This window comes from Macadamia integrifolia, chromosome 7 (assembly GCF_013358625.1).
Source record: "Macadamia integrifolia cultivar HAES 741 chromosome 7, SCU_Mint_v3, whole genome shotgun sequence".
NCBI lineage: Eukaryota > Viridiplantae > Streptophyta > Magnoliopsida > Proteales > Proteaceae > Macadamia > Macadamia integrifolia.
The window spans coordinates 19468126-19494878 of NC_056563.1; the positions used below are offsets into that span (position 1 = coordinate 19468126).

At 37.4% G+C, this 26753-nt stretch overlaps 1 protein-coding gene across 1 annotated transcript; it reads right to left on the reverse strand.

Moving 5' to 3' along the window:
• Window positions 1-2136: 2136 nt before the first annotated feature.
• LOC122084572 lies at window positions 2137-26659 on the reverse strand. Its single transcript, XM_042652924.1, has 16 exons — window positions 26505-26659; window positions 25105-25532; window positions 24757-24982; window positions 24404-24649; window positions 24173-24288; window positions 23480-23578; window positions 23299-23386; window positions 12769-12998; window positions 6138-6322; window positions 5710-5909; window positions 4694-5026; window positions 4463-4564; window positions 3959-4256; window positions 3347-3495; window positions 2973-3257; window positions 2137-2533 (listed from the first exon to the last, which is right to left on the reverse strand). Exons 2-16 carry the CDS (start codon window positions 25401-25403, stop codon window positions 2336-2338), a joined length of 3054 nt encoding a protein of 1017 aa, XP_042508858.1. The 5' UTR covers window positions 25404-25532; window positions 26505-26659; the 3' UTR covers window positions 2137-2335.
• Window positions 26660-26753: the final 94 nt, after the last annotated feature.

Sequence of the window (26753 nt, forward strand, 5' to 3'; positions counted from 1 at the left end):
TTAACCGTTCGATCGGTCTTAGCCACGTGTCCCATCTCCAACCTCACCGTACCTCAGCGCGCCAGAAGCTCCCTACAAATGCCCACCTCTGTAACATTACATTATTTGTTACCCCCCACCCCCCAACAATTGGTGCAAAACTGTACCCTAACCTTTATAGCAAACCCTCCCTTTTTTTTTTAAATTTGAATATAATTTCACTGGTGGAAAGTCGTTTCACATGACCCACTAACGTATTGCCACATGGCAAATTAACTGTAGTGGACTGTTAAGATTTCCACAGTTATGAATCACTTAAGTTAATATATACCAAATAAAATTATTTTGTATCACCCCTCAATTTAAAGTTTATGGCTTATACACTAGTTTGCTTATAATATCGGGCAAATCACCACTTTTGTAAACAAAATTAAACTTAAATCCATTTTATTAGGGAAAAAACGTTAAGTGATGATGTGGTAATTATTTTTTAAATGGAAAATTTATCTTTGAAAAAGAATAAATTTACTATTTTACCCTTTCATGTAAAAACTCTCAAATTGAACCGATCAAAACATTGAGTTGCGGTTTTAGGGCCCCTCTATCTATATATATATATATAGAGAGTTATATATATATATAGAGAGAGAGAGAGAGAGAGAGAGAGAGAAATCACTCCCCTCCCCTTAAAGAATTTTTCTAGCGTAATATTCGCCATAGTTGTGTGTGTGTGTGAATTAATGGCAACCTTGTAGAGCTGAAGCCAGAGATTATAAAAGGTCTCTTCCTCTTCTCTGAAATCAAGTTGAACCAGAGATTAATGGCCTCTCCTTTGTTCTCTCCTCCACTCCCTCTACATCTGCAACTCCCTTCTTAATTTTCTTTCTGGGCAAACCAACGGTCGCTGGTCGGACACGGCAGAGGGCTATGGAAGCAAGTTGGACGGTGATTACAGGGAGCACTGACCAGTGGTGATAGCAACTAAATCATCGAGGGGACAAGCTCAATGATGCTGAAATACATAAACAAGAGAAAACTCTATAGACAGACAGAGAGAGAGAGAGAGAGAGAGAGAGAGTTCCATGTCAAGTTCCCTCAGGCTGAGAGCATGAGCAACAAGGCGTTGCTCGCCCTAGTTCAAGAGGCGCGGTAGAAGAAACTTACTGAGCTGCTGCTTGTATCCGTCCAGCATCCCATGCAACCAGTCTTTGATACCGTGTTAAATCGTCCACTGTGTGTTGCTGTTGCTGATGTCACGAATGCTTAGACCAAGTGGCATAGGCGGTATCAAACGCCAATGGAGCTGAACCAGAGAAATGGGCCTGTTCGGAAGCAGGGGTGGGGCTAGGAGAAACGGAGAAGATGAAGATGAAGCTGAAGAGGACATAACAGGGTCAAAAGAGTCTTTTTCAATTCTAAACTAACGGTATTATGCTTTAGAGGTGCAGTTGATATTATTAGCAAACTAGGATATTATAAGCCATAAGTTTTCAAATTAAAGGTAGTACAAGATATTATTCCTAAATATTTTACCTACAAAAAATGCATGTATAATATGAAGAGATACCAAGAGAGATGAATTATATAGGTGGTTTGAAAGTTCATATATGAAATGAGGTTAATTACCCCAAGCCAACCTGCTCCCAATCGATACCCTTCCCTCAATAGGCCATTGATAAATTTTAGTGACCAATCTCAATCATAGTATGAACATTTTCACTTTTCGATGTTTTATGTTGAGATTATTTTTCATTTCATAGACTATTTAAACTTCATTTAAATCTTGTTTATTACATGAGTGTGTCATATTTGCTAAATTTGATGATGACAATATGCCCGCCAAATGCAAGATCCACTTGAACCACCACATGGCAGGAATCATAAGCATGATGGAAAGAGAAATGTAAGCTGCCATGACAACTCTATCCCCCAAAAGAACAAATCAAATATAACCAATTTCAATTTGATTACAGGTTTTTAGTGTTAGATTTCTGTTTTGGGCTTTCAAAACAACCAAAGAGGCCAGTTCCCTTTCTTTCCAGCTCGACAACTAGTTTGTTCCAGTTTTTAAAGCTGTGCATGAGAGTTTCACAGGAACCATATGCAAACTTCAATACTATCTTCACCAAGTACGTTGTGTGCCTCAATAGCCTGTAGTTGTTGAAGAACAATAGATTTATTTGTCTAAATTTAAATTAAGAGATGAGAAAACAGGGATTACAATGTCTTTCTACATGGAAACTTGGGAGTAAAAATTTTCCCATTTTTTTCCTTCCTGTTTTTCTCCTCTTGAATGGTGGGAAGTTACAATGATGCATACAGATATCAAGGCCAAAATCACTGAACCACCAAAGGATTATTTACTTGCTTCAGAGTTGGGGTTCTGAGGATCTGTTCTTTGTATTACAAAATGATCAACAATCCGAACAGTAGCAAGTGGGTCCTGCTGACCAGCAGCCGCACTCCACTTACTCGGGAACTTCCTAAGATGGCTCATTTGGTGCTGTTTTACTTCCTTGTCCCAATCTGAATCCAGTTTCCATTCCCTTGGCACCTGCAAATCAAAGAATCAATAATGCCCCCCAAAGAAAATGAGATAAATAACAAAATAAGAGACTAGAAAAACAATTGAAAGCCCATCCCCCAAACACTTTCTGAAACTACTGTTCCATGGGACTAGTTGTACAAATCATTTCCACAAATACCCAGGGTTGAACTATATTGACTGAGACCCAGTCACCACATTTTACCCAGTAATAACTAACCCTAATCCCTTGGCTTCTTTTCTCTATTCACACACAACAAGGGTATTTAGTAGCTTTACCATTTGCTACTTCTCCACACCCCCACAAAATCTCCACCTGGGGGCAGCATATACAGAAGAAGGCACACCAGAACCCAACAGACTAAATCTTCATAAGAGGAACACTTGACAGGAATTGCAAAGTTCAGTTTCTCAGAATTGCCACTACTGAGTCAATGTAGACTTTTACCTTGTCAACTGCAAGGGTGAATACTTCAAGGTCACCATCACTGGTAATGTGGAAGCGAGTGAATGCCTTGTAATTTGCAATGCGGAGTGAGGAAAAAGCTTCATCAAAATGTAAGTGAAACCAGTTGATGCAGATATACAAGTAGCTCCCAAACACCAGGGATACCACAGGGGTTGAGAAAACCCAGAAATAGAGGAAGACAGAACCATAGTAAATGATGGCACCTCCACGTGATAGTGACTCCATCCCGTTCTTGCAGATGTTGGTCCTGGTGACGGCCATAACCTGAAATTTTCAGCATAGATTTGACTGTAGTGACTGGTGAATAGAGGTACCCAAAGTGACAAAAACTCTGGAATTAAGAGTTAACTCACCTCTGGAACATCAAATGCAGACATGAGATACTTTATACATGCTGGATAAAGGCCAAATGTCCACTGTTCTATACGAGCTCGAAGGCCAGTTGGGTCTGGGAAGTGCTCACTCTCCACCGATCGGTACCATTCATACAAGGTGTGATACCCTGAAATAGACAAGTTCAACTTCAACATCTCAAAGCCCCAATACAATTTATATCATGTCCACGGTGGTAATTGGCAAAGAGCGGCAATATTGACTATTTAGCTATTTAGCAAAATATTTTTCCAAAGGTGATAAATTAATTTTGATGATGAAATTATGAATTTACTACCCTCAACATTTTTTTACACTGAATATCAACTCATGGTCCAACAATTATAATCCACCATCGAGGTTAGGGTTCAGATTCCTAATTTGTCATAAAATGAATTCCAAACACATCTCAACAGCTTACCTGTACACCTGGTCAAAATACAGGATCTTGGATAAATTTATTATTTACATCACTACATGCTTTGTGCATCTAAACAATGAATAAGACTGATATCACTCATGCAACCATTTCAACAGTGCTATGAAAACAATGAGGGAGGGGACTCAGGGGAAGAGAGGAAGAAAGGTCATACCTGAAGTAGCTAGCAGCCGATGGCGGATACAGGTCTCAACCCCAAGTTCCAGCAACAACATGAGAATGAGTGCCGCAGCCATGTGAGCAGAAACATGAAGAATCCCAATAATTGCCCGTCTCTTCCGTGACACTTTGGAAGGGACGAAACAAAATGCTACGATTAGTAATAGCAGCATTCCAGCATAAGACACGTATGAGTATTTGAGCATGTACTCAAAAGCAGACCACACTGTGCTAAAGAAACTCTTCAAGTGACCAGAAAATGAATCATCCCGCAAAATGTGGCCAAGATGACACTGGAAAGCACAATTAAGTTGATAGTTAACTAGTTATCTCCAATAAGCATCCCCACAAAATTTGTGTGCATGTGTGCTAGACCATATTTTCTCACCCAGAAATGCAGCATGTACTGAAGGAGGTTAACAATATGTAGGAAAAATATAACTCTTAAAAACTGTATCAGGTCTAAAAGGAGGAAGTTAGAAAGACCATAGAAACTCACCTGTGGAAACATAGAAAAGGCCAGTATAAAATAGATGATACCACCAATGAAGTCAAATTGCCAGTTCTTCCTTCGAAACTTCAAGATATTTCCCAGTGCAATCTGGACCCGATTCACAAGTATGTCAGATGCACCATTATGACACCAAAAAATAAAGTATGAAAAGCCTTTATTGTTGATCGTTTGAAACAAAGTAATGCAGGTGCAAGATCAAACTTTGAAAAAACTCACCCTGCTTGAATCCTCAAAAGATGGATAAGCTGCCTTGCTTTCATAGGAAGTTCCATAAAGCTTTTTGAAGTTACTGAAAACATGAGTAGGGTGTAAAAAAGCCCCACCACAACCATTGACAAGTAAATGTTGCACATAGACTGGCTTATCTGAAGGAACAAAAGAATGACGCATGTAATGATGCAAGTCTCCAGCCATTCGAAGCTTACACCTTCCCTTCAGATGATCGCGAATTAAATGAGAGACATTCTTCCCAGAGACATCATTCCAGTACCAATCAAGTAGCCAATTTGGTTCATGTGTCATAATGATTACAGAGTCATTCTCCCCAACCTGGAAAATTCTTCAAATGTTTTTTAATCCATATGATATAGACAAACATGCATAATAATTTGTGAAATATAAGTCAACTTTTTTTTGTGTCTGAGGCTAAGCATTGACGTAAAAAGAAGCTAAAACCCACAAGGAAACAAGTACTGATATTCAACATAGTCCAAGTGTGACAATTGTGACAGTGAAAAGATACTTAAGACAGACAAAAACTGCTGAAACAATTTAGTGAATATTCCTATTCCAAAAAGACTTTCCTTGGAATAATATGACCACAGACAAACATGATTGCAACAAGCAAATTCACCATATCCAGAATGTATGAAAGGCTGGACTACGCTATTTCTCCAGTCATTTGAAAGACAAATCAAATGTGAATACCATTCAATGTTGTCAATTTCACCTTCCAAGTCTTTTGAAAGTCTCAAAGGCCAAGAATGACTCCAAACAGAAAATGGATAAAAACCCTTTTGAAAACTAATACAAAGTAATTAATAGAAAGAACTCCATATGACATAATGTTATCAGAAACAACAGCTCAAAATACAGAGGCCTAAACAAATTCATCCCCAGCGACTAATTTGTGTATAACATACATCATGTTGTTTAAGATAACTAGAATCTGCATATAGTGCACCCACACCCTTAGGGAACAAATGATAAGGAAACCAAAATACAAATGGTACCTTGTCTCTTATTAATTCTGCAAAGAATTTAAATTGGTAGACATCAATGTCAACATGGAGAGCTTGATCAAGACCAAACACCCACCATCCCTTAGGAAGTTGCAGAGCAAAGTAACTTTTCTTTTGGGGCAGCAACCAACCACCTAACCAGCTTCTATGGCATATATGCCTCATAAAAGTTTGAAGCCCATCAAACCAATCTGCAGGAAAGAACACTTAGTCAAGTAAGGACCACACTAATGTTCTTCACACAGAAAACAGGGTCTTTTTCTGAAAACTAATAATAATAATAACCACAGCAACAAAACAATAACAACGAAACAATAATAAATCTTATATTGAAATAAGATTCATCCCATTTATTCTTTTTACTGTTACAACCAAGATCTCTATTTTAATGAGAAAGTTTGGCAAGCATTGGCACTAACCATGATTTCCAGGAATAACAAAACACTGAGGTCCATCATATCGCCTCAGACTAGATTCTGCACAAGGTACTTCAGGCTTGTTCACAGCAATATGCTCTGGATTATAGCAAGACGGAGGCTGGAGTGCATATTCAAAAGGACGAAAAAGCCGTTTCTCATATGTAAATGCTGAAGGATTAGGGTACCTGTAAAATAATGGAGAATTTAGTTTTCCAACCAGAGAATGCTACTAAATCAAAATAGCAAGCATTTACATGTATTTAACCATAACTGAAAGATTATGTACCACCATAAAAAACAAAGAACTTCATCCACAACTGGAAAAAAAAATAAAAAAAAATAAAAATAAATTATAACGAAAGGATAAATTGCATTCAAATTAAAATCTGGAATAAATATAATTACATATATCTTGTTTTTGATAGAAAATAAAACTGAAATAGGTTTATAAACAAGAAAAAGAATGAAAAAGGGAGAAAAACATATATTTGCAATCCATTATGTCCATGACTACAGGAAAGAACTCTTTGAAAAATCCCAGGCGCAAGGTTTAAAGTATCGGTATTGCGTATCGTATTTATGGTTTAAAGTATCTCCAATACCGATACAATACCCTCCAATATGTATCTTAAATTTAGCCGATCGATACGATACATGGAATTTTTAAAATCCTTTCGTATCGATATATATCCTACGATACATATCGATATGCACCAATACACTATCGATACGTACTGATACTCTATGGAAAATATAAAATCGAGGTGAAATATACGTTTCGGCATGTATTGATAAGTATCGGTGAGTATTTGTACGTATCGACGAGTATCAGTACGTATCGATGAGTATCAATACGTATCGGTATGTACCGATACAGTGCGCTATGGTCATAAAATGGCCAAGATGGGTATTTTTTCAGAAAACACGATTTTTGAGGGATTTTTGTTCCAAAGTTGCTACCAGTCATAGTTCTCTCTAACTAAAGTGGAAATCCAGGTTGAGAACAAGGATTTTACATTTATGGGACAACTACAAACCTTGAATTCTTAGTGCGATACCCTCAATTTAGTGTTTATGCATAATATATGTTATCAGTAGCTTTTTTTAACAAATTTTTTTATGTAAAAGTGTTTAAAAAGGTGTTTCATATCCATTTATGTGCGTATCTTTAGCGTATCTTAGCATATCTTCGACACGATACGATACCCTCCGATACGTATCTTAATTTTGGTCGACCGATACGGCGACCGATACCGATACATTAATCCTTGATCTTATTGATACCACCGATACTGATAATCGACCGATACAATACAATGTGGACCGACACTTTAAACCAATCATATAGTACCCTTTTAAAGATACCAATACGATACGTATCTTATCATATCGATACCCACCGATATGATACAATACGATACAACATGGACTGATACTATAAACCCTGCCCAGTGGTACAACATTGCTCAATAACTTTATAGTTTAGATGATCCACCATTTGTTTCTAGATCATCAAAAGCAAAAGACATGCCTAGCCTCCCACAAAGAGACATTTAAGTGGTTTACGCAATCCACAACAGCTTGAAAGTCCACAAAATCCGCAAGAAAAGGAATGTGTTAAGCCCTTGCTGCCACAAACCACAAACACATGGAAAAGATGACAGAGCATTAGATGACTTTCAACACTTTCCACTACATAGGTACTTCGCCACCCCATTGCCGTCCTCCTCCCTTCTCCTTTTTCTCACAACATAAGTGTAATACTGATATGGATGAAATCACCAAAAAGAATGCACTACTGAAAGAAAGGTGAAAAAAGCAATCTAAGAAAGTGGTTTGGCCCAACAAAAGGATAAAAGAAAAAAAAAATAAGAGGCATGAAAACCTCCTGCCAGGCCAATAATCAACCGCATGCCTACGAAACTTCTTGGTTCCAAAACTTCGGAAACCTTCTCTCCTCAAGTGTCTACTTTCTCTCTTCACCAAAGGTATTTCGGTGTGTTTGTTATATTCATGTTAACAAATCCTCTCGGATTAAACTCGACTCAAATCCCTCTTTCTTGGGTATTCCTCCACTACCAAAGTCTCCGAAGATGTCACATTCCTTGAATCCGTGCCTTTCTTTGCTCCTCATCAGCATCCTCTTTAGGGGGAAAATAGTGAAAGTGAAAAGGTTGTTGATGCCATCCCCTTTCTTTCGCGCTTGTCTATTCCTCCTTTTATGCTTGACATGGGAAACACAAATAGGTAGATGACATTGACATTGGTGATCATTTAGGTGTGGTTCTAGTAATGAGGAGTTACTTGTGTACAAAAGAAGTGGAAAGAAGACCTTCCAAGAGTCCTCTTTGGATCCACATCCTGAGATCCACCTTCCTCAGTCTGGTAACATCCCTTCTCCTTCTGAGTTAGACCTTTCTATTGCTATTAGAAAGAGAGCTTGCACTAATCCTATAGCCCAATTTGTTTCCTATGATGCTAACTCTTCTAAGGTGTTGCTTTTACTGTGGCCCTTTCCTTTGTTTCCATACCTAAGAATGTCACTGAAGCTATGTTCGACCCAAAGTGGAAGCAAGCCATTTCTGAGGAAATAATGGCACTTGAGAAGAACTATACTTGGAAATTGGTTGATCTTCCTAGGGGAAGAGTTCCAGTTGGATGCAGGTGAGTCTATACAATCAAATACCAGTCAGATGGTGCTGTTGAGAGGTAGAAGGCAACGTTGGTGGCCAAAGGGTACAGTCAGGTGCATGAGATTGACTATCATGAGACATTTGCTCATGTGGCTAAGCATAATTCTATAAGGGTTCTCTTATCATTGGTGGAAAATAGAGATTGGCCATTGTATCAGTTAGATATGAAGAATGCCTTCATGGAGACTTAGAAGAGGTGTACACGCAAACTTCACCTAGCTTCAAGTTTTGTTCAGCTAAAGGGAAAGTGTCTCCTCAATAAGGCACTATATGGTCTCAAACATGGTTCAAAAACTCGGAAATCTTGACCGAAATCTTGGAAGTTTTGGACGACCCCAAAGATGACACCAGGTATTACCAAAATTTCGGCCCAAATTTCTAGCAATAGCCTAGAAAAAAAAAAACATGGTTTTGGCCCAAATCTCAGTTTCAGCCCGAGCCAAAACTTGTCTGAAACCCAAGATTTCAAACCTTGGTCTCAAACAATCCCCAAAAGGCATGCTTTGAAAATTTATGCAGTCTATTCTGAAGAATGGGTATTCATAGAGTCATGACTATACCTTATTTACCAAGATAGGCAATGGCACCATTATAGCCTTAATTGTCTATGACGATGACAATGTGGTGAATGGAGATGACAGGGTCGAGATAGCTAGGCTGAAGACCTGCTTGCCCCAAGAGTTTGAAATAAAAAATCTAGACCCTTGAAATATTTCCTAGGAATAAAGTGTCAAGAACCAAGAAGTGCATAAATATGTCAAAGAAAGTTTTTGCTGGACCTATTGGGTTGCAGTCTTCTCCTAGCTTGTGATTTTTACTCAAGAGGAGAACTTGCAGATTTGCAACCTAACATCTATCTTTAACTCACCCAAACATCATTTATGTATTGGAGTGGTGAACCAGTTCATGCATGCCCCCAAGAGTGGGCACTCGGATGTAGTATTCCACATTCTCATATACTTAAAGTCCACCCGAGAGAAAGGACTGTTGTATGCCAGGCACAACCATTTGAGGTAAGAAGGCCACACTAAAGTTGATTGGGCTAGTTCAGGGTATTGTACATTTCTGGGTGGTGACCTAGTTACATGGTGGAGTAAAAGGCAGCCACTTGTAGCTTGATCAAGTGCAGAGGTAGAATTTAGAACTATGGCTCATGGAGTATCTGAACTCCTATGGTTGAGAAGGCTAATCTAAGAGTTGGTGTTTGATACTAAAGCTCCCATGCAGATCTATTGTGATAACAAGGCAGCCATAAGTATAGCCCACAATCCTATGCAACATGACCGAAAGCACATAGAGATGTACAGACACTTCATCAAAGAGAAGATTGACTCTGGCGCTATATGCAATCCTTTTGTAAGGACTGGTGATCGGTTGGCAAAACTCTTCACAAAGGCGTTCGTCTATCATCAGTTCAACACTCTGTTGTGCAAGTTGTAGGAGGATCATAGAGAAGGTGAGTAGGACGTGGGGTAGGGGTTACAAAATTACGAAAAGGAGTTCCAAGAGAGCTAGGTTGTCGCTTTGTCATATCGCATACCACCATTGTCTTTCCCTCCATGGACCACTAACCCAATCTCATATGATGGACCTCACGCTTCATTACCCTCATCTCACTAAATTAATAAGAAATCCAATTGGTTTGGGAACCTATGGGGGTAGGCTGAAGGAAAGGAAACCCAACATGCCGAGGTAAGTGCTTCCTTCGTTCTTGACATTTATTCTCCAAATCCCAATTTGGGCTTGGTTCTCAGTTGGGACTCGGGACTCTAAAACAGGCTCAACCCTGTCCAAGGAAGCACTCCTACAACATAAGCCTATTGATATGTTCTATTAAAACCAAGCTACTATTTATATTGCCGATAATCTTGTTTTTCACAAGAGAACCAAGCATATAGAGTTTGATTACCATTTTGTTCAAGATTCTATGATGCAAAATCTGATCTCCACTCCTTTTGTCACGGTTTAAGGTTTGGACTCCGATACCAAATATCATGTGACTTTTAAAAGTCACAGGTTTCGACCAACATCGACCAAAATTCCCACATTTCGAAATGTGGGAATTTTCGAGTGGATCAACGGGTTTGACCCTTTGGGTGGAACTAGCTTATAAAACCTTCTTAAATGAAACCAAGCCTTCTTATTTCGAAATTTCAACCCTCTCCCCCTATTTTTTAGTGAAACTTGGGAAAACACTCAAGATTATGCGCTTGTGCCGTCAAATCTTCATTCTAAGCTTGGACCTTGCACATTCATAGAAAATCTACCTAAGGAAGGGACTAGAACCGCCTAGGCATTTAGAGGAGCGATTACAACATCTGTAGTGGGAGGCAGCTCGTGGATTGGAACCGCTTAGACACTCTACTTGGAATTGACTATTGCGTGTCGACTGTTGATTGTTGAGTGTTGAGTGTTGAGTGTTGAGTGTTGACTATTGACTGTTGAGACTTGAGACTCCAAACTTGAGAGATAACTCATAATTATATAATATGGATCCTTTACATTATGTTTTGATTGTTTTAAACTTTTAATCATATATTTCACATTTTTAGTTAGTAACTTAAATATGTACTTATGTATTATAGTTTCAGTCAACAATTCAACGTACATTAACAAACTTCGGTCAACACCACAAGTATGACTTTAGGTGTTTTTTCCATGAAACTATAAATGTCTAGAATAGGGAGTACACAAAAAATCAGGCAAAAAAAAACACACACATTTCGGGGGGTTGAAATCAAAGTGTCCGCCAAACTGCGAAAAAATTTTCCTAGTTTCCTCGAAATTTCGGTCTCCCCAAGGGTTGAAACCCGATATTTTGAACCTTGCCTTTTGTTGGTTTTCCATATTAGCTTGCTGATATGTTTACCAAGACCTTGTTTCGAAATATTTTTCTTCAAGGCCAAGCTAGGCATATTTTTGTTCCAACTTGAGTGGGACTATTAAGAAGAACCATAAGGGTGTTTTGTTGTAATTCCTTCTTATTCAGAGGCTTATGTGTAAAATACACATTAGCTAAGGTCTTATCTATAATTATTGAAACTGGGCTCATTATAACTATATCTTGTGCAGCCAATTAGGTCATCCTTTTTCCCAATCAGTCTTATTCTTTTCTTCTCTCTTCTTCTCTTGCTGTTCAGTGCTGGTTATTCTTGTTTTGATTCTGTCACAAAGCAAATAAAACATTAGATTTGATTTGGCAGGGCCCTAAAACTATTTTAGTGAAGTAAATGTGTTATTTAGTCGAAGATAATTCTACAAAATGTTTGCATATGTGTATCTAAATTTATACCATTGGGTATTTGTTTCCTAGAATATATGAGCATATGATAAGACTGTTGTAAGGAATGTTGAACAAAGTTTTCTTTCTTTCTTTCTTGTTTTCTAAAAAAAAAGATTCTATTAAAGGAAAGAAGAAGGGGAAGTCCAAACAAAACCCCAGAAGAACAGACAACAAAGTTTGTCACAGTAAAAATTTTCTGTTGCAACTGAATATGGTACACAACAGTTTAATTTCTTACTCACCTCATATGAGCAAACTGAGCCGTGGGATGGAAAACAAGTTAAATCCTAGTTCTCTCATAGTAAGATAGATGAATCGTCGGTCATTGTAACACAATTTTAGTGGAATTGCATGGCAAACCTAGAACTCACATAGAATATATAGATTTATAACGATCTAAAACAGAAATTAGTAATGGAAGTTTGGTGACAAGAAGACAATATTTTTTCCAAGGCCCTTGGAAGACAAAGAAAACAAGCAAATGAAAAACACTTAACATCATTACGATGGAATTTTCGGATGGGTAATAAAAACAATACAGATAGCTGTTTCTTGGTAGCTGCTCTCCAATCAGACATCAGATTAGATAACTCATTCTACCTTCATTTGAAAAAAAAAAAAAAAACCATAAATAGAAAGGGAAAGTCTGGCTTACGCAAGATCCCCTCCAATAAGAAGTAAATTTCCACGTGGTAGGGCACGCATAGAATTGCTGAACTTGACTTGAATAGAAGGTTGAGCGAGTAAGCGGGCAACAGCATAAGATGAGTTTCCTCCATCCCCAGTATCAGCCATGAAATCAAACCACAGGTCTTCCTTCTCGCTAAAATGGTCAAACAAAAGATCATCTTTTTGACCTCCTTCATGAACCTTGCTCATTGCAGCCTGATCATATCGGAAAGAAAGCTATAAATATTTATCGCACAAGTAAATAATAACAAAAGGTTACAGGAAATGAAATAAACAATATAGCTCACCAACACAAAAGGAAAGAGATATATGGGATTCTCTACTCCTCTTTTTTTTTTTTTTTTTTAACTTTCTTTGAAGGAATAAATAATTTACTTCTATTTTCAGAAAAATGTATCATATAACCCAGGAAATACAGTTGGAATTTAGCTAAAAAAGGATGACAGATGAATTAGAAACTATAGAACAAACATAGAGAGAAGTCAATAACTTCAACTATCATATATATTGATATAAATAAATAATAAAGACTAAACTTGAAGCAGGAAAATCCAGTTGGAATTTAGCTCAAACAGATCAGAAGTGGGTTAGGAAATATAGGACAAAAACAGAGAACAATCAATAGCTTCAAAATTTTGAAATAACCTAGAAGGGGGTGGGTGAATAGGTTATACTAGAGAAATTAACTATTTTCAATGTATAGGTCCCAAGTGTGATTGCAAGTTAAAAACGATACTGAATAAATAAAATAGGCGCAATCACACAACACAAGATTTATAGTGGTTCGACTCAATCCGAGTCTAGTCCACTCCCTACAAGAATCCTCTTGTAAGGTATTTCACTAGTTCTCCCTTTCAGTACGGTAGGTAGAGAAGAAAACATTTACAATCTTTTTATGGATAAGAGTATCCTTACAAATCTCTTTTACAGGCAGAGAGGCGCCTTTACAATCTCTTTCGGAGGTAGAGAGACACCTTCCTCTTTTTAGGATAAGAGAATCCTTACAATCCTAAGTACAGTCTAGAATTGTTAAAACATAAATAAATAAGAAGTAGTGGAATAAGAGGAATACCTCAAATGTGGTGCAAATGATAAGAATGAGAGATGAATGATGCACCTTTGTAAAGTCCTCTCTTATGGCTTTGACTTGCACAGGAGAGAGTGAAGGACTTGATTGAGACTTGAGACTTGAGCCTTTTGTTGGGATTAGAGTAATCGAACGACTCAAGTAGAATAGAATAATCTTAATGACTCTTGAATGCTTACAATAATGCTCTTAATGTTCTTTCTTAATTCATATTTAATTAAGAGTGGTTTGGGTATTTATAGGTGAGCTTAGTGAAGCATTTTAGGCAGGAAATCAGGCTCTAAAGGTCGTATTCTGAGACCACCGGTCGACCGCCATCGGTAGCCGGTCGACCAGAAAGAGCCATTGAGGTCAAAAACTAGCCGTTAGAGCTTTTCCAGGGAGGCACCGGTCGATCGGCTATGGTCTCAGACAGTTCTGGTCGACCGAGGATTCCAGCCGGTCAACCGCCAACATGACAGACTATTTTGACAGAATGTTGTCATACTAACCAGTCGTCAGTGTTTTGACCATAACTTTTCGGTCCGACCTCGGATTGACCTGAGATCAGTTGCATTGGAATCGAAACTCAATTTCCTACAACTTCTATGACGGTTTCATTTCCTGAAACCTACTTTAACATTGCCCAAAATGCCCTTGAGTCAGGTTAATCTGTTTTCACAGTTTTACTAGAGCATATTGCATTCTACCACATAAGGTCATTCTAACAGGATGCATGCATATTGCACTTCACCACCTAAGGTCATTCTAGTATGATGCATGAGGTGCGTGCATATGCAATGTGTGTACAAATTACCAAATATATTCTCTATCCTATGGTCTTCATCTTGGGTCTTGATATCTTCATCATTATGGGTCTTGATATCTTCATCTTTGGTCTTGAATGTCTTTATTATCTTGGGTCTTGAATGTCTTTAAGCTTCAAGGTCATGTTTGCATGAGTTCAAACCTTGATGTCTTGATTCGACCTTCTAAGTGTTTCTTCAAACTAATTGCACTTTCTTCAAGCTAATCACATTTTATCAAACCAAGTTAAAGACGTGTGTTTGTTTGTTAACACCAAAACATAGCACGGAGTGTGGACATGTTTCCCAACACAATTCAGATCAGATACGTGTGAAACTGTAGCCAATGGATTACTTCAGCAAGTAGGTTAGGCTAACAAAAATTGATCAAAATCTGATGGCTGGATTTTGAGATCCAGAACAATCCTTCCGCAAGCAGGATAAACTTGAAACAGAAACAGAACTGCAATTTCAAATACAGAGATTCGAAACGGAACTCGGTGACCAGTAAATCAAGGGAATACAACTGATATTAGAATAAGTGATCACGAATAGGTCTTAAAGGTAATAACAAAATCTGAAGGTTGAGAGCAAGAACAGCACAACCACAGGAAGTTAAGGTACATCTGACCTTATTTGATTGAAAGATAGAAGGATAGAGAGATAGAAAGATAAACATGTTGGGAATCCACCAAAGCCTGCGAAGGGAATTCACTCTTCCACTAAAGAATCCACCTTAATCTTCACTTGGAATTCACCAAGTACACCCCCGAATCGACCAGTTAAAACACTGCTGAATCCAGAGGTATGATCTAAATCCACAGAACCAAATTTTATAAATTGAACATCATTATTTCTTCAAATCAATGTGTTCGCCTCGAGGCCTTACATGTATTTATAGCTACTCTAGAAACCAGTGATTGGCTTAGGAGAGAGTTTACATTATCCAACCAATAGGAAGGCTCTAACCTAGCATAATACATTAACAACCAATACGGAAAAAAAGGATCCAACTCAGGCTGGAATAAAATAATCCCAATTCCAGATAGGCTCTATGATAATAATAATAAATAAATAAATAAATAAAACCTCTAGAAGATCCCATAACTTAACTAACTAATAAATCATGTAATCCTATTGCCTACCATATTTCAGGCCTATAAAGTATCATATTACAACAAAAAACCCTTTGGATCAAAGGCCCAAAACATATGTAACCCAGCCCAAGGCTTATTTCCACTAACGTAGGCCACTTTAAGGTAAGATCAAATTATTTATGGATATATAACTTATTAAAGAAAACAACAAACTAAATACAAATAAAGATGTCTGTAAACAGTTTATTTGTATTATCTATACATTTTTTATATTTAGTTTAAGGGAATCTAGAATGATATTTATATCTTACAGAATAATTCTATAAATGCTACAAAGTGATTAAATTCCATCTGCACGTGAATATGGGTGAGCACGAGTTAATTTACTGCCTAGGCACCTAGGCGACGTTTAGGCGAGCCAAGTTTCCCAGCAGGCACCCTATTGGGACAAAAGGATTCCCAATTCAGGTATGCATGCCAGGTCAGAGGTACAGTTTCTTCTTCTGTTTCTCATTTCTCCCCTTCTTTTCTTCTTCTTCCCATGTTTCCCCCCCCACCTTTTTTTTTATCATCCCCTCTGTTGGGTTTCTAGAAGCCTAGAGGTTTACAATCAGAAACACAATAGTAGACCACACTCCGCAGTGAATAAATTAGGAGTTGTGAATTTATCTTACTTGTGTATTGATGGAGAAGGAAAAGTGAAGAAAAGAAGAAGAAGAAGAAGAAGAAGAAGAAGAAGAAGAAGAAGAAGATATGACTAAGAATCCACCTAGCCACTATTGGTTTCACACCAAACACTATTGGCTTCTCACCAACATAGCACGGCATCTCACAGCAAATCTGAATTTCATAGAATAAAGAAATGGCTCCAGCCAAAATCTCATTAATCAAATTCGTGTAGAAGGCTCTTAAAAATTTATCTAAAAGACTCAAAAACATACTCAAACACTAAAAAGGAAAGTCCTAAATCAATCCTTAGCTAATAAGGTAATATAAACAGTCTAGGAAACTAAAATAAGTAAGGAAATTGTCCCAAAACAGGACTGAACTTATAGAATCCTAATCCATCCTAACTAAAACACTTCATGACAATTAACATAAAGAAACAAAGACACTTATTAAACTAATTTCGTAGGCCTAGCTTCTACCCATATTATAGGCCCATTAAAGTGGCCCATTACAATGAAAACACGTTAGATCTAAGGCCCAACATATACATAACCATAACCCAAACTAAAGCTTATTTCTAATAAAATAAACCCATTTAGGTGATTTACCGGCATCACCCCCTTCTTTTTTACTGGATTTGCTATAGCCACGTAGAAACCAAAGTTTAAGATCTCGCTCTCGCCCCCCATCTCGCTAATCTAAAAAAGAGAGATCTCGTCGAGATCATGTATTTTTTCCCGATCAACTCTGTGGTTGGTCTCGGTGGCTATATGGTCTTTGTAGCCCCTGAAAGTTGGTATTTACCCTATTTTAGGCCTTCTAAACACAATGGAAACATCAGTTTTTTAAAAATCAAACCAAAAATTGTACTTTGACTTCATACTGTATGTAAGTAGTTTCTGCCTCTTCGGACCTTAGGCTGGTATGCTCTATTCCATAATCCCCATTCCACAATCAACACATGACACAACATAATCATAAGAATACATCATATATAAGAAAAGTAACTCCAAATGTGGATGACGAAGCAAAAGCACCAAAATTCTTGCTCCTTACTATTTTTTCTTCAAAAAAAGTAGAGAGAGAGGAGAGATTTGGCGAGATCTCGGCCGAGTTTTTGTAGAATTTTATATCTCACCATGTATCTCTTCTCGCCTTTTTGAAAAAATTAAGATATTAGAGAGATCTCGCCGAGGTCTTGAACCATGGTAGAAACACACTGTAGTAGTAGCATAGGTGTGTCTATGTTGTGATGGTGTTGGGATCTCTGCCCATGTGTCAAACACAGGTGAGGCTCCCATTTTGAAGCATCCAAGTAAGATAGGTTCCTCAAAGGGCATATCATCTATAGAGATACAGAATTCTAGTATATCAAGTGATTCGAGTTAAGTAAGAATACCTTATAACAGAATTTTATCCAACAAAGGAATCCAAAAGTACTTTGTAAACCTTATTTTGAACTCATAGAGTTCTTAATTTCTAAATTCTAACTTTTTTATTTCTAATATAAAACTGGAAATTTATTAGGTTGAGACCTACAAAAGACAATAAGAACATCTACAGACCCTGTTTCCAAGAATTTTCATAGTTGTCACGGCGTCGCCTAGGCGGCGATTTGGCGTCCCGGCGGAAATCAGAGGGCATGGTAGTACACCGATTTATGTGAGTCATGATTGGCGGCCGCCAGGGTCATATAGGTGTCACCAAGGCAGCGCCATGGACACCATCTCACACCTTTTACTTGCTATTAGGTGAAACCATAAAATATAAAAAGAGAGAAAATCGAAAACCCTCAAGTCTCAAGTCGAAAACCCTCGAAGCTAACCTACCGCCTCCAACTGCTGACCTTCTCCTTCTCCGGCACCAGTAGTGAACCTGAACCCTCGAAGCTGACCTACGACTGCTGACCTTCTCCTTCTCCGGCACCGCCAGTGAACCTGACCCTCGAAGCTGACCTGCGACTGCTGACCTTCTCCTTCTCCGGCACCGCCAGTGAACCTGAACCCTCGAAGCTGACCTGCGACTGCTGTCCTTCTCCTTCTCCGGTGACTGACGTCCTCCTTCTCCTGCAACAAAACCAAGGTAAGGGGCCGTCTGCAATGTCTTTCTCATTCTCCTTCTTTGTCTTCTTCATCTTATTCTTCTCTGCTTCTCTTTCTTCTTCTTCTTCTTCAGTCCTTCTCTCCTCCTTCTTCGTCTTCTGCTTCTTATTCTTCTTCTTCTCTGTTACTCTGCTTCTCTGCTTCTCTGCTTCTCTTTCTCCTTCTCTGCTCCTGATGAGTGACTTCCTTCTTCTCTTCTTCTCTTCTTCTCTCCTTCTCTCCTACTCTCCTCCTACGTCTTCGGATTCTTCTTCTTCTTCTCCTTCTTCTCTGCTTCTCTTTCTCCTTCTTCTTCTTCAGCTCTTCCCCTTCTCTGTTCCTTCTTCTCTTCTTCTCTCCTTCTCATTTCTCTTCTCCGTCTTCTGCTGCTTCTCTTTCTCCTTCTTCTTCTTCGGTTCTTCGCCTTCTTTGTTCCTCCTTCTATGATTAATGTTTCATAGCAGCATAAATAGAATTATAGAAATATAGAATTAGTTCTTAATCGAAGTATTGGATTGCTTGTTTTACTGCCTTATTTTAATCCTTTCTTGGATCACTTGTTAAGTTGCTTTTGACTACTGATTTGAATTTTTTTTGGATTTTGATGTTGTTCTAATGGTTTTTGGTTAACATATATGTTAATGTTACTATTTAACAAATGTTTATATCTTTACAACTTGTATAGTTGTATATTTAAGTACTTAATGTTAATGTTGCTGTTTAACATACTTTGTTACATGTTTTATAAATTATAACTTGAATACTTGATGAGTTGATGTTATCGTGTTAATGTTATTGGTTAACATTTAACATACTTTGTTACTCTGTTTTGTAACTTGCAAGATAATAGGACTATAGGAGTTCATAATGGATGGTACTGTTGGTGGTAGTAGTGGGGGTGATAATATAAGCATGGCTGCATATGATCCGTCCAAAGACCCAACCAGGAAGGCCAAATCAAATGACCCTGGGTGGAAGTATGGGTATTGGCCTGACCTTTTAGACAAGAACCTTGTTAAGTGCACTCTTTGTGGAAAAAACCTCAAGTGTGGAATTAAAAGGTTAAAACAACATTTGGTGGGTGGATATGGAGATGTTGCTAAGTGTACCAAGACAACTATAGCAATTGCTACAGAGATGAATGCAACTCTTATGCGCAATAAGAAGAAAAGGATGCAAGACATTTTGGATGATGATGATGTTGATGTTGATGTTGATGCTGGTGCTAGTGCTGGTGCTGATGTGGATGTTGATATAGAAGTTGAAGGTCATAGACAGTCTAGTCGGACTCCTTCTTCTACAACCTCTCGACTTATTCCTAGCTCTGGGATAGCTGCTAAGGGAAAGAAGGTAGTCATTCAGCCACAAGTAAGGGGCCCCATGGATACTCATGTTAGACGGACTCTTGAGCAAGTGGTTGCTGAGAGGCATCTTAAAGGTAGTACTCCGACTACTATAGAGAACCAGTTTAGATCAGCGGAAGAAAAAAAGAGAGTTGATAATCACATTGTTGACTGGGTTTATCAGTGTGGTATTCCTAAGTCAAGGAGGTTTGAGGTGATGGTGGAATCTATTGCACAGTATGGGTCAGGATATAATCCCCCAAGTTATCATGAAGTGAGAGTGACATTGATAAAGGCAGCAAAGGATAGAACTGCAGAGATGAAGAATAACTATAAAGAGTATTGGAAGCAGTATGGGTGCACTCTAATGACTGATGGGTGGACGGATAAAAGAGAAAGGAATTTAATTAATTTCCTCGTTCATTGTCCAGAGAGGACTTATTTTATGGAATCTATTGATGAATCTAATATATCTCAAACTGTAGAGAAGTTGTTTGAATTGATTGACAACAAAGTTCAAAAAATTGGTGAGGACTATGTTGTGTAAGTTGTATTAGATAATGCATCGGCTTATAAATTAGCCGGTACAATGCTGACGCAGAAGAGGACAAAGCTATATTGGACTCCTTGTGCAACGCATTGCATTGACCTGATGTTGGAGGAAATAAAATTCTTGAAATCTAATAGGAATGTGATAAGTAAAGAAAAAACAAGTAACCAACTTCATCTACAGGCACACATGCATTCTTGATGCAATAAGGGCTAGAACAAATGGGAGGGATCTTGTGAGGACAGCAGCTACTAGATTTGCAACTGCATTTCTGACACTTCAAAGCTTGTTAAAACATAAAGATGACTTAAGACATTTGATTATTTCTGAAGAATGGACTAGTTCTAATCTGGCAAAGACCGAGGCTGGGAAGAAAGTGGTTGAGACGGTGTTTGCTGTAGCATTTTGGAATGGTATGAAAAATTGTCTTCGAGCTTCAAAGCCACTTCTTACTGTCTTGAGGATTGTGGATGGTGATGAGAGGCCTTCTATGCCTAAGGTTCAATTTGCCATGGATGAGGCAAAAAAGAAAATAAAAGAAAATTTTGGGGATAAAGAAAGGCAATACAAGAAAATGTTAGATATTGTTAACAGGCGTTGGGAGATTCAAATGGGGCATCCTTTGTATGGAGCAGCACTATTACTTAATCCTGGCAAATTTTTTTCTTACAAGGAAGGTGATGATGGTGGCTACCAAATTATATCTTCTCTACAGCTTGCATTTAATGAAGTCATTGAAAGAATGATACATGAACTAGCTTTACAAGACAAGATAAATACTCAAGCGACTTTGTATAGATATTCTCGAGGTGGTTTTGTCTCAGATATGGCAATTAGATCACGGGAAACCATGAGTCCTAGTAAGTAGAGTACATTGTTTAGTTGCTTTGTTTGTGTGATATATTAAATATTAATCTAGCTATTTTTATATATATATATATTTATTTTTTATAGTTACTTGGTGGGGTTCATTTAGAGGTCATGCTTTTAAGCTTTCAAAGGTTGCAAGACATATTCTAGGGCTTTGTTGCTCCTCTTCTAGTTGCAAGCGCAACTGGAGCACATTTGAGTTTGTAAGTAGCTAGGTATTACATCTATTTCATATTTTAGACTTTTTATTTTTGGAACAATAACTTTGTTTGTTGTTCTCTATTGTTTATAAATTCAGATTCATACCAAGAAGAGGAATAGGCTGGAACATCAACGTTTGAATGATCTAGTCTATGTTCAATACAATCGCCGCCTAGAAAAAAGGTTTCAACAAAGGTATCTTGATAACAGAAATTATGATCCACTTGTGCTTGACGAACTGGATTGGAGTAGTGAGTGGATGATTGACGAGCAAGTGGATGATGTAGTCCATCCCGATGCTGATCTCGCATGGGACGTTGCTGGTAGAGCAATGGGGGCAACAATGGAAGGGCCCAATCGACCCAGGAGAACTCAATCATCAACCTCTAGAGGAAATATGTGCTACATACGCCGTGGTAGAGGGAGGGCTGTTGGGGAGTCATCAGAATCAGATGGGGAAGAAGATTTGGAAGAAGAGGATGATGTGAATGATGATTTGGATGTCATAGATAACTTTGGTGAAAATGAAAATGCTTCTAATGGACAACAAAGGAATCTGCCATCTACTGATTTGTTGGATGATTATGATGATTAAGTTATTTGTGTTTGACTGTTTGAGTGTTTGGATTTTATGTATTGTTTAAACTTTAAATTTTAAACTTGAACTTTGAACTTGGATGATTAGTTAAGTTTTCTTTTTTTTATTTTATGTTGAGTTCATTTGCTATCAAGCTTCATTGCTTCAGTAAGTCATTAATAGCGTAACAGGTTAGCCACTTATCTTATCATTTGATCTATTCTTAGGTTTCCAAATATATATCTCTGATTCATATATGATATATTGACATATATACCTTTTACTTTGTTCAAGTTGCTCACTCACTTCCAATCATTGCTTTCAAGCTTCAGTCACAGGTTAGCCTTTTACTTTTTACTTTTGTATGATGTACATGTTGATTTTTATGACTTGATGAGTGATGACTTGATGGATAACTGTATAAGTCAATAATTTATGTTGATTTTTGATGACATGATATGGCTATGTTGATTTTTTGATGATTTGATGTTACTTAATGTTTGTTTTATATGTTATAGGGTATATATTCTAGGATTGTAGCATGCGAAATAACTTTAAAAAATAGGAAAAATAAAAATGTAACATACTAAATAATTTTAGAAAATAGAAAAAATAAAAAATGAGACGGGTGATTTGACCGCCATGGCAACGCCAAAACGGGCGATTCCTCGCCAAATCGATTAGCCACCCCTCCACTGCCTTGGATCGATTTGATGCCGTGACAACTATAGGAATTTCTCCAAAATGGGAATTTTATACTTGGACACAATTAGGAATTTCCCCACCGAAAGGGGGGGCAAGAGTAGGAAGTTAATTCAGACATCTAAAATGCCAATGCATAAAATTGCAGTAATCATAACTTCAGGATAAAAGGGGGGGTTGTTGAAGAAATGAATTATTTCTGAAAGGTCTTTTTCATCTTCATTAGTCCACTAACCCAACTATTTTGATTATAATATATGAATCACATTTACCATTTTTACCCTAGGCAGTGCCACAGGATCCAGAAAAGTATGTGTCTGAAAACATATCATTGCCAAAATAATTAAGTTCTTGCAAGTGATTATAGTGACCCATATTTGAAAAATAAAAATGGTACAGAATCTAGTGAAATCTTCAGAAGATAATGTTAGTATATAATATAGGATTGGAGAGCTATTTCTACTGTTAATCAAAAGATGAAGAATCATAATTGGCAATATTGGTATAGTAATTGATATAACATCAAAGTTTACCTGCATAACACGCATATCAAATCGACCAACGAATACTGTTACAGATACAAGGAGGTCGAAAACTGTCTTAAATAAATCAGCAGATGTCCTACAATATATATCCATCAGCTTCATCAGGACAGTTAATGGAGTTTTCTGCTTGATGTAAAACAAAGCAAAATTGTAAACACATATGACATACCCTGAATACCAAGGGACCATATCCAAGAAATCAGGTTTCATCTGTTGTTTCCTCAGCTTTTCATATTCCTCAACTGGCAAAGGGTGAGTAAGTGCCCAACTGTTAATTGCAAAAATAAAATGAATTAGAAACTAAAATAAGAACTGATAAAATAAATAAATAAATAAATAAAATAAAAATAAAAAAACAACTGAATTTGGAATTAATATATCTATGGATAAATAATAAAACAAGAATATGACACTAAGGATTCATTTCCCATCTGCCACTTAGGATAGATCCAACTGTTGGGTCCATTTAAATAGTTGAAATTTGAGGAGAAATCAGATCAGTTACATGAACTCAAATATCTTAAAACTGACCCTTTCCTAGATAACCAACTGGAAGATGGCCAAGATCATCCGATGAGGAAGAATTTTGGGCTAGGGAATTTATGGTGAGGTGAATCAAATTTAAACTGAAAGTAGGTCTGAAGCATGAACCTTCACGCTTATGCATCCAACCAAAATAGCAATCATCATAAGTTAACACTTCATCGGGTGATTTTATAAATTGCAATGATTCCTTTTTGGAGAATTAGATTGGTAGTGTCACGTCAAATGCAAAAAGTGAATGGTTCAACTATGGAAAACAGTAGTATTTTAGGCCCTATGGAGACGAGTCCACAGTTTGTAGGTACAAATCAGAACTTACCCTGTAGATCGCTCCACCACATAATGGGCAATATAAAGACCTATAAATGTCGCCCACAACGAATATATTGGGGAGATATTATCTGAAATTCCTTCACAAGATCCATTGCAAGCTAACTGGAAAAAAAAAAAAAAGCGATGAAGCAAACAGAAATAATAACATTTAGAATATCCAGTTAAGCAATTAAGAAAAAACCAAAAGGGAGAAACAGAAAAAGTGCATCATCCATACCTTTCCATAGATAACCCACTGTGACATAAGTGGGTAATCACTGGCTGAACCCACTGGGGCAAACCAGGATGAGCAGACCTGATCCTTCCATTCATTCATACGCAGAAATCTTGCCAGCAATGTATTTCTTTCTTCTTTCTTCCAAATAGAAAACCAACCAGAATTTCTCCTTTCAAAAGATTTTCCTCTCGAAATAGCATGGTTACCACAGTGACTATAAAATACACAGCAGGCTACACTAATGACCTGCATAAGTAAGTATCTAAGAATTAAAACAAAAACTAATGTTACCGATAGAAGCAACATGCATGTCCATTCATACACACCAACATGTGTGTCTTGGAATTACTCACAGCACAATTTTGAATTATGGTTAGGATCTCTGGCCGCTTTCCAGCCACACGAGCGACGAGTCCAATATACCACATGCCAAGAAATATAATATGGAAAACAAGAAGAAACAAAATAGATGAGATGTATATCGTCAAAAATAGTGAGAGGTTCATCCTCATATCCACTCCCATTGATTGGAAACTAGGAAGATGATACAAAGCAGCTACTAAAATCCATGCAATATACCTAAAATACAATAAATTCCTCAAAGTTAGCAACAACCAGCAGCTGCACACCCTAAGATATGAAGCGTATAACAACAACTAAGTAATCAGAAGCAACCATAGGCTTTGGAGTAGATTACATACCACCTACTGAAGTTCGAATAGCTAGGTTTAATTGTCTTCCCAATGAATGGCGATGAAAAGAAATAAAAGAATCCAAGTAAGCAGGCATACATTGACCACCATTTAGTACTGTTGTCTAACTTCTGTATGAATGTGTACATGTTATCTGATGAAATAAAGAATAAACACCCCACGACCACAGCAATTATGGCATGGCGTGAATGCTCATGAGGATATGGATATTCAGGAGTCAGAATTGTTCTGACCCTATCCATCTTGAAGGTATCTAGTAGACCAACAGAATGCTTTGTCGAGCCCATCAATCTCTGTCCCAGAAATTTACGTTACTTCACTCAATGGAAGCACTTTCAAATGAATCGCACTTAGCATATGCCACTTCCAAGATAGAAATTTCTCCCAGCTCTTGAAATGAAGTTCATGTAAAGAATCTGCAAGGAGATAGCTATCAGAAGCCTTCCAATTATAATTCGTTATGTGATAACCAATCTTGAATAAGAGACACCTTTCATTGCAGCATGCAGCTACTGAATTTATATTTAGAAAAATGCAAGTACTACAACATCTAGTGTCTTTATATAATACCAATATACAGAATGATGTCGAATTTATCTATTCCACCAAGTTAGTGATTCTCTATATGAGAGCTCAAACAATATCATATGAACTCATACAGAAGTAATCTGAACAAAAAGGGCGTCATAAAATGTAAACAAATTCTCTGAGGCTCTCAACATTTTGGTCGCTTGAATAAAAGTGTTTTGAGGATTAAAATCCCTTGCATGGTGTTTCAAGCTATATTTAGAATGTGGGCCCAATTCTTCCGACTAAAATTTATCCAGATGATGCTACTTCATTAATTAAGGTGTATCAAGCTATAATTTTTAGTAAACATTAATTAAGAAAACAAAGATTAGAAGAAATCCAACAGAGCACGTAAAATATGGATCCTATCCAATGACTGGGCAAGAAAAATAAGCTTATAATTGAGCACAACCAATAAAACTCAGCAACAAAACCGATAAAACATTGCAAGAGAATGAGTTTTGCTCCTCTTTTTTTCTTTTTTTTTTCCTAATTTGATTGTTGGGAAAAGCATGTCAAAAAGTAAAGCCTAGGGTTTTAATTTAGATAGTGCAGAGCAGGTAAAACCAAGGGAGATAACCAGAGGCAGACAGATACGGGAAACCCAGAAGAAACATGGGCAGTTGTTTCCATTTTGAAGTCTCAACACCACGACCAAAAAAAAACCCAGAAGTTATAATTCGCAAAATAGATGAGTTAATCAAATAACATAGAATTGAATAGTTCAACAACAATAAACACAGAATGAATCAAAAACAAAAATGGAAAATATGTACTTTTTTTTCCTAAAGGAATAGAGAAATAAGAGAAAGACTTACCTGGATGAGGGAAGGAACATGAGGAAGAGAAATGAAAGGTAAGGGAGTGCATCTGGCTTTAAAGGTAAAGAGAACTGGGGTTCCTCAAACCGACTTGGCATCTCAGTATATTTGCAAGGAACCAGGAAATGGCATATTCTCCAGAGAGAGAGAGAGAGAGAATAAGAGAAGAAAAATAAATGTGATAAAAAGAATAAGAAAAAAATAAAAAGGGGGGAAATGATCGCTTACAATTTACAAATTCCTCTA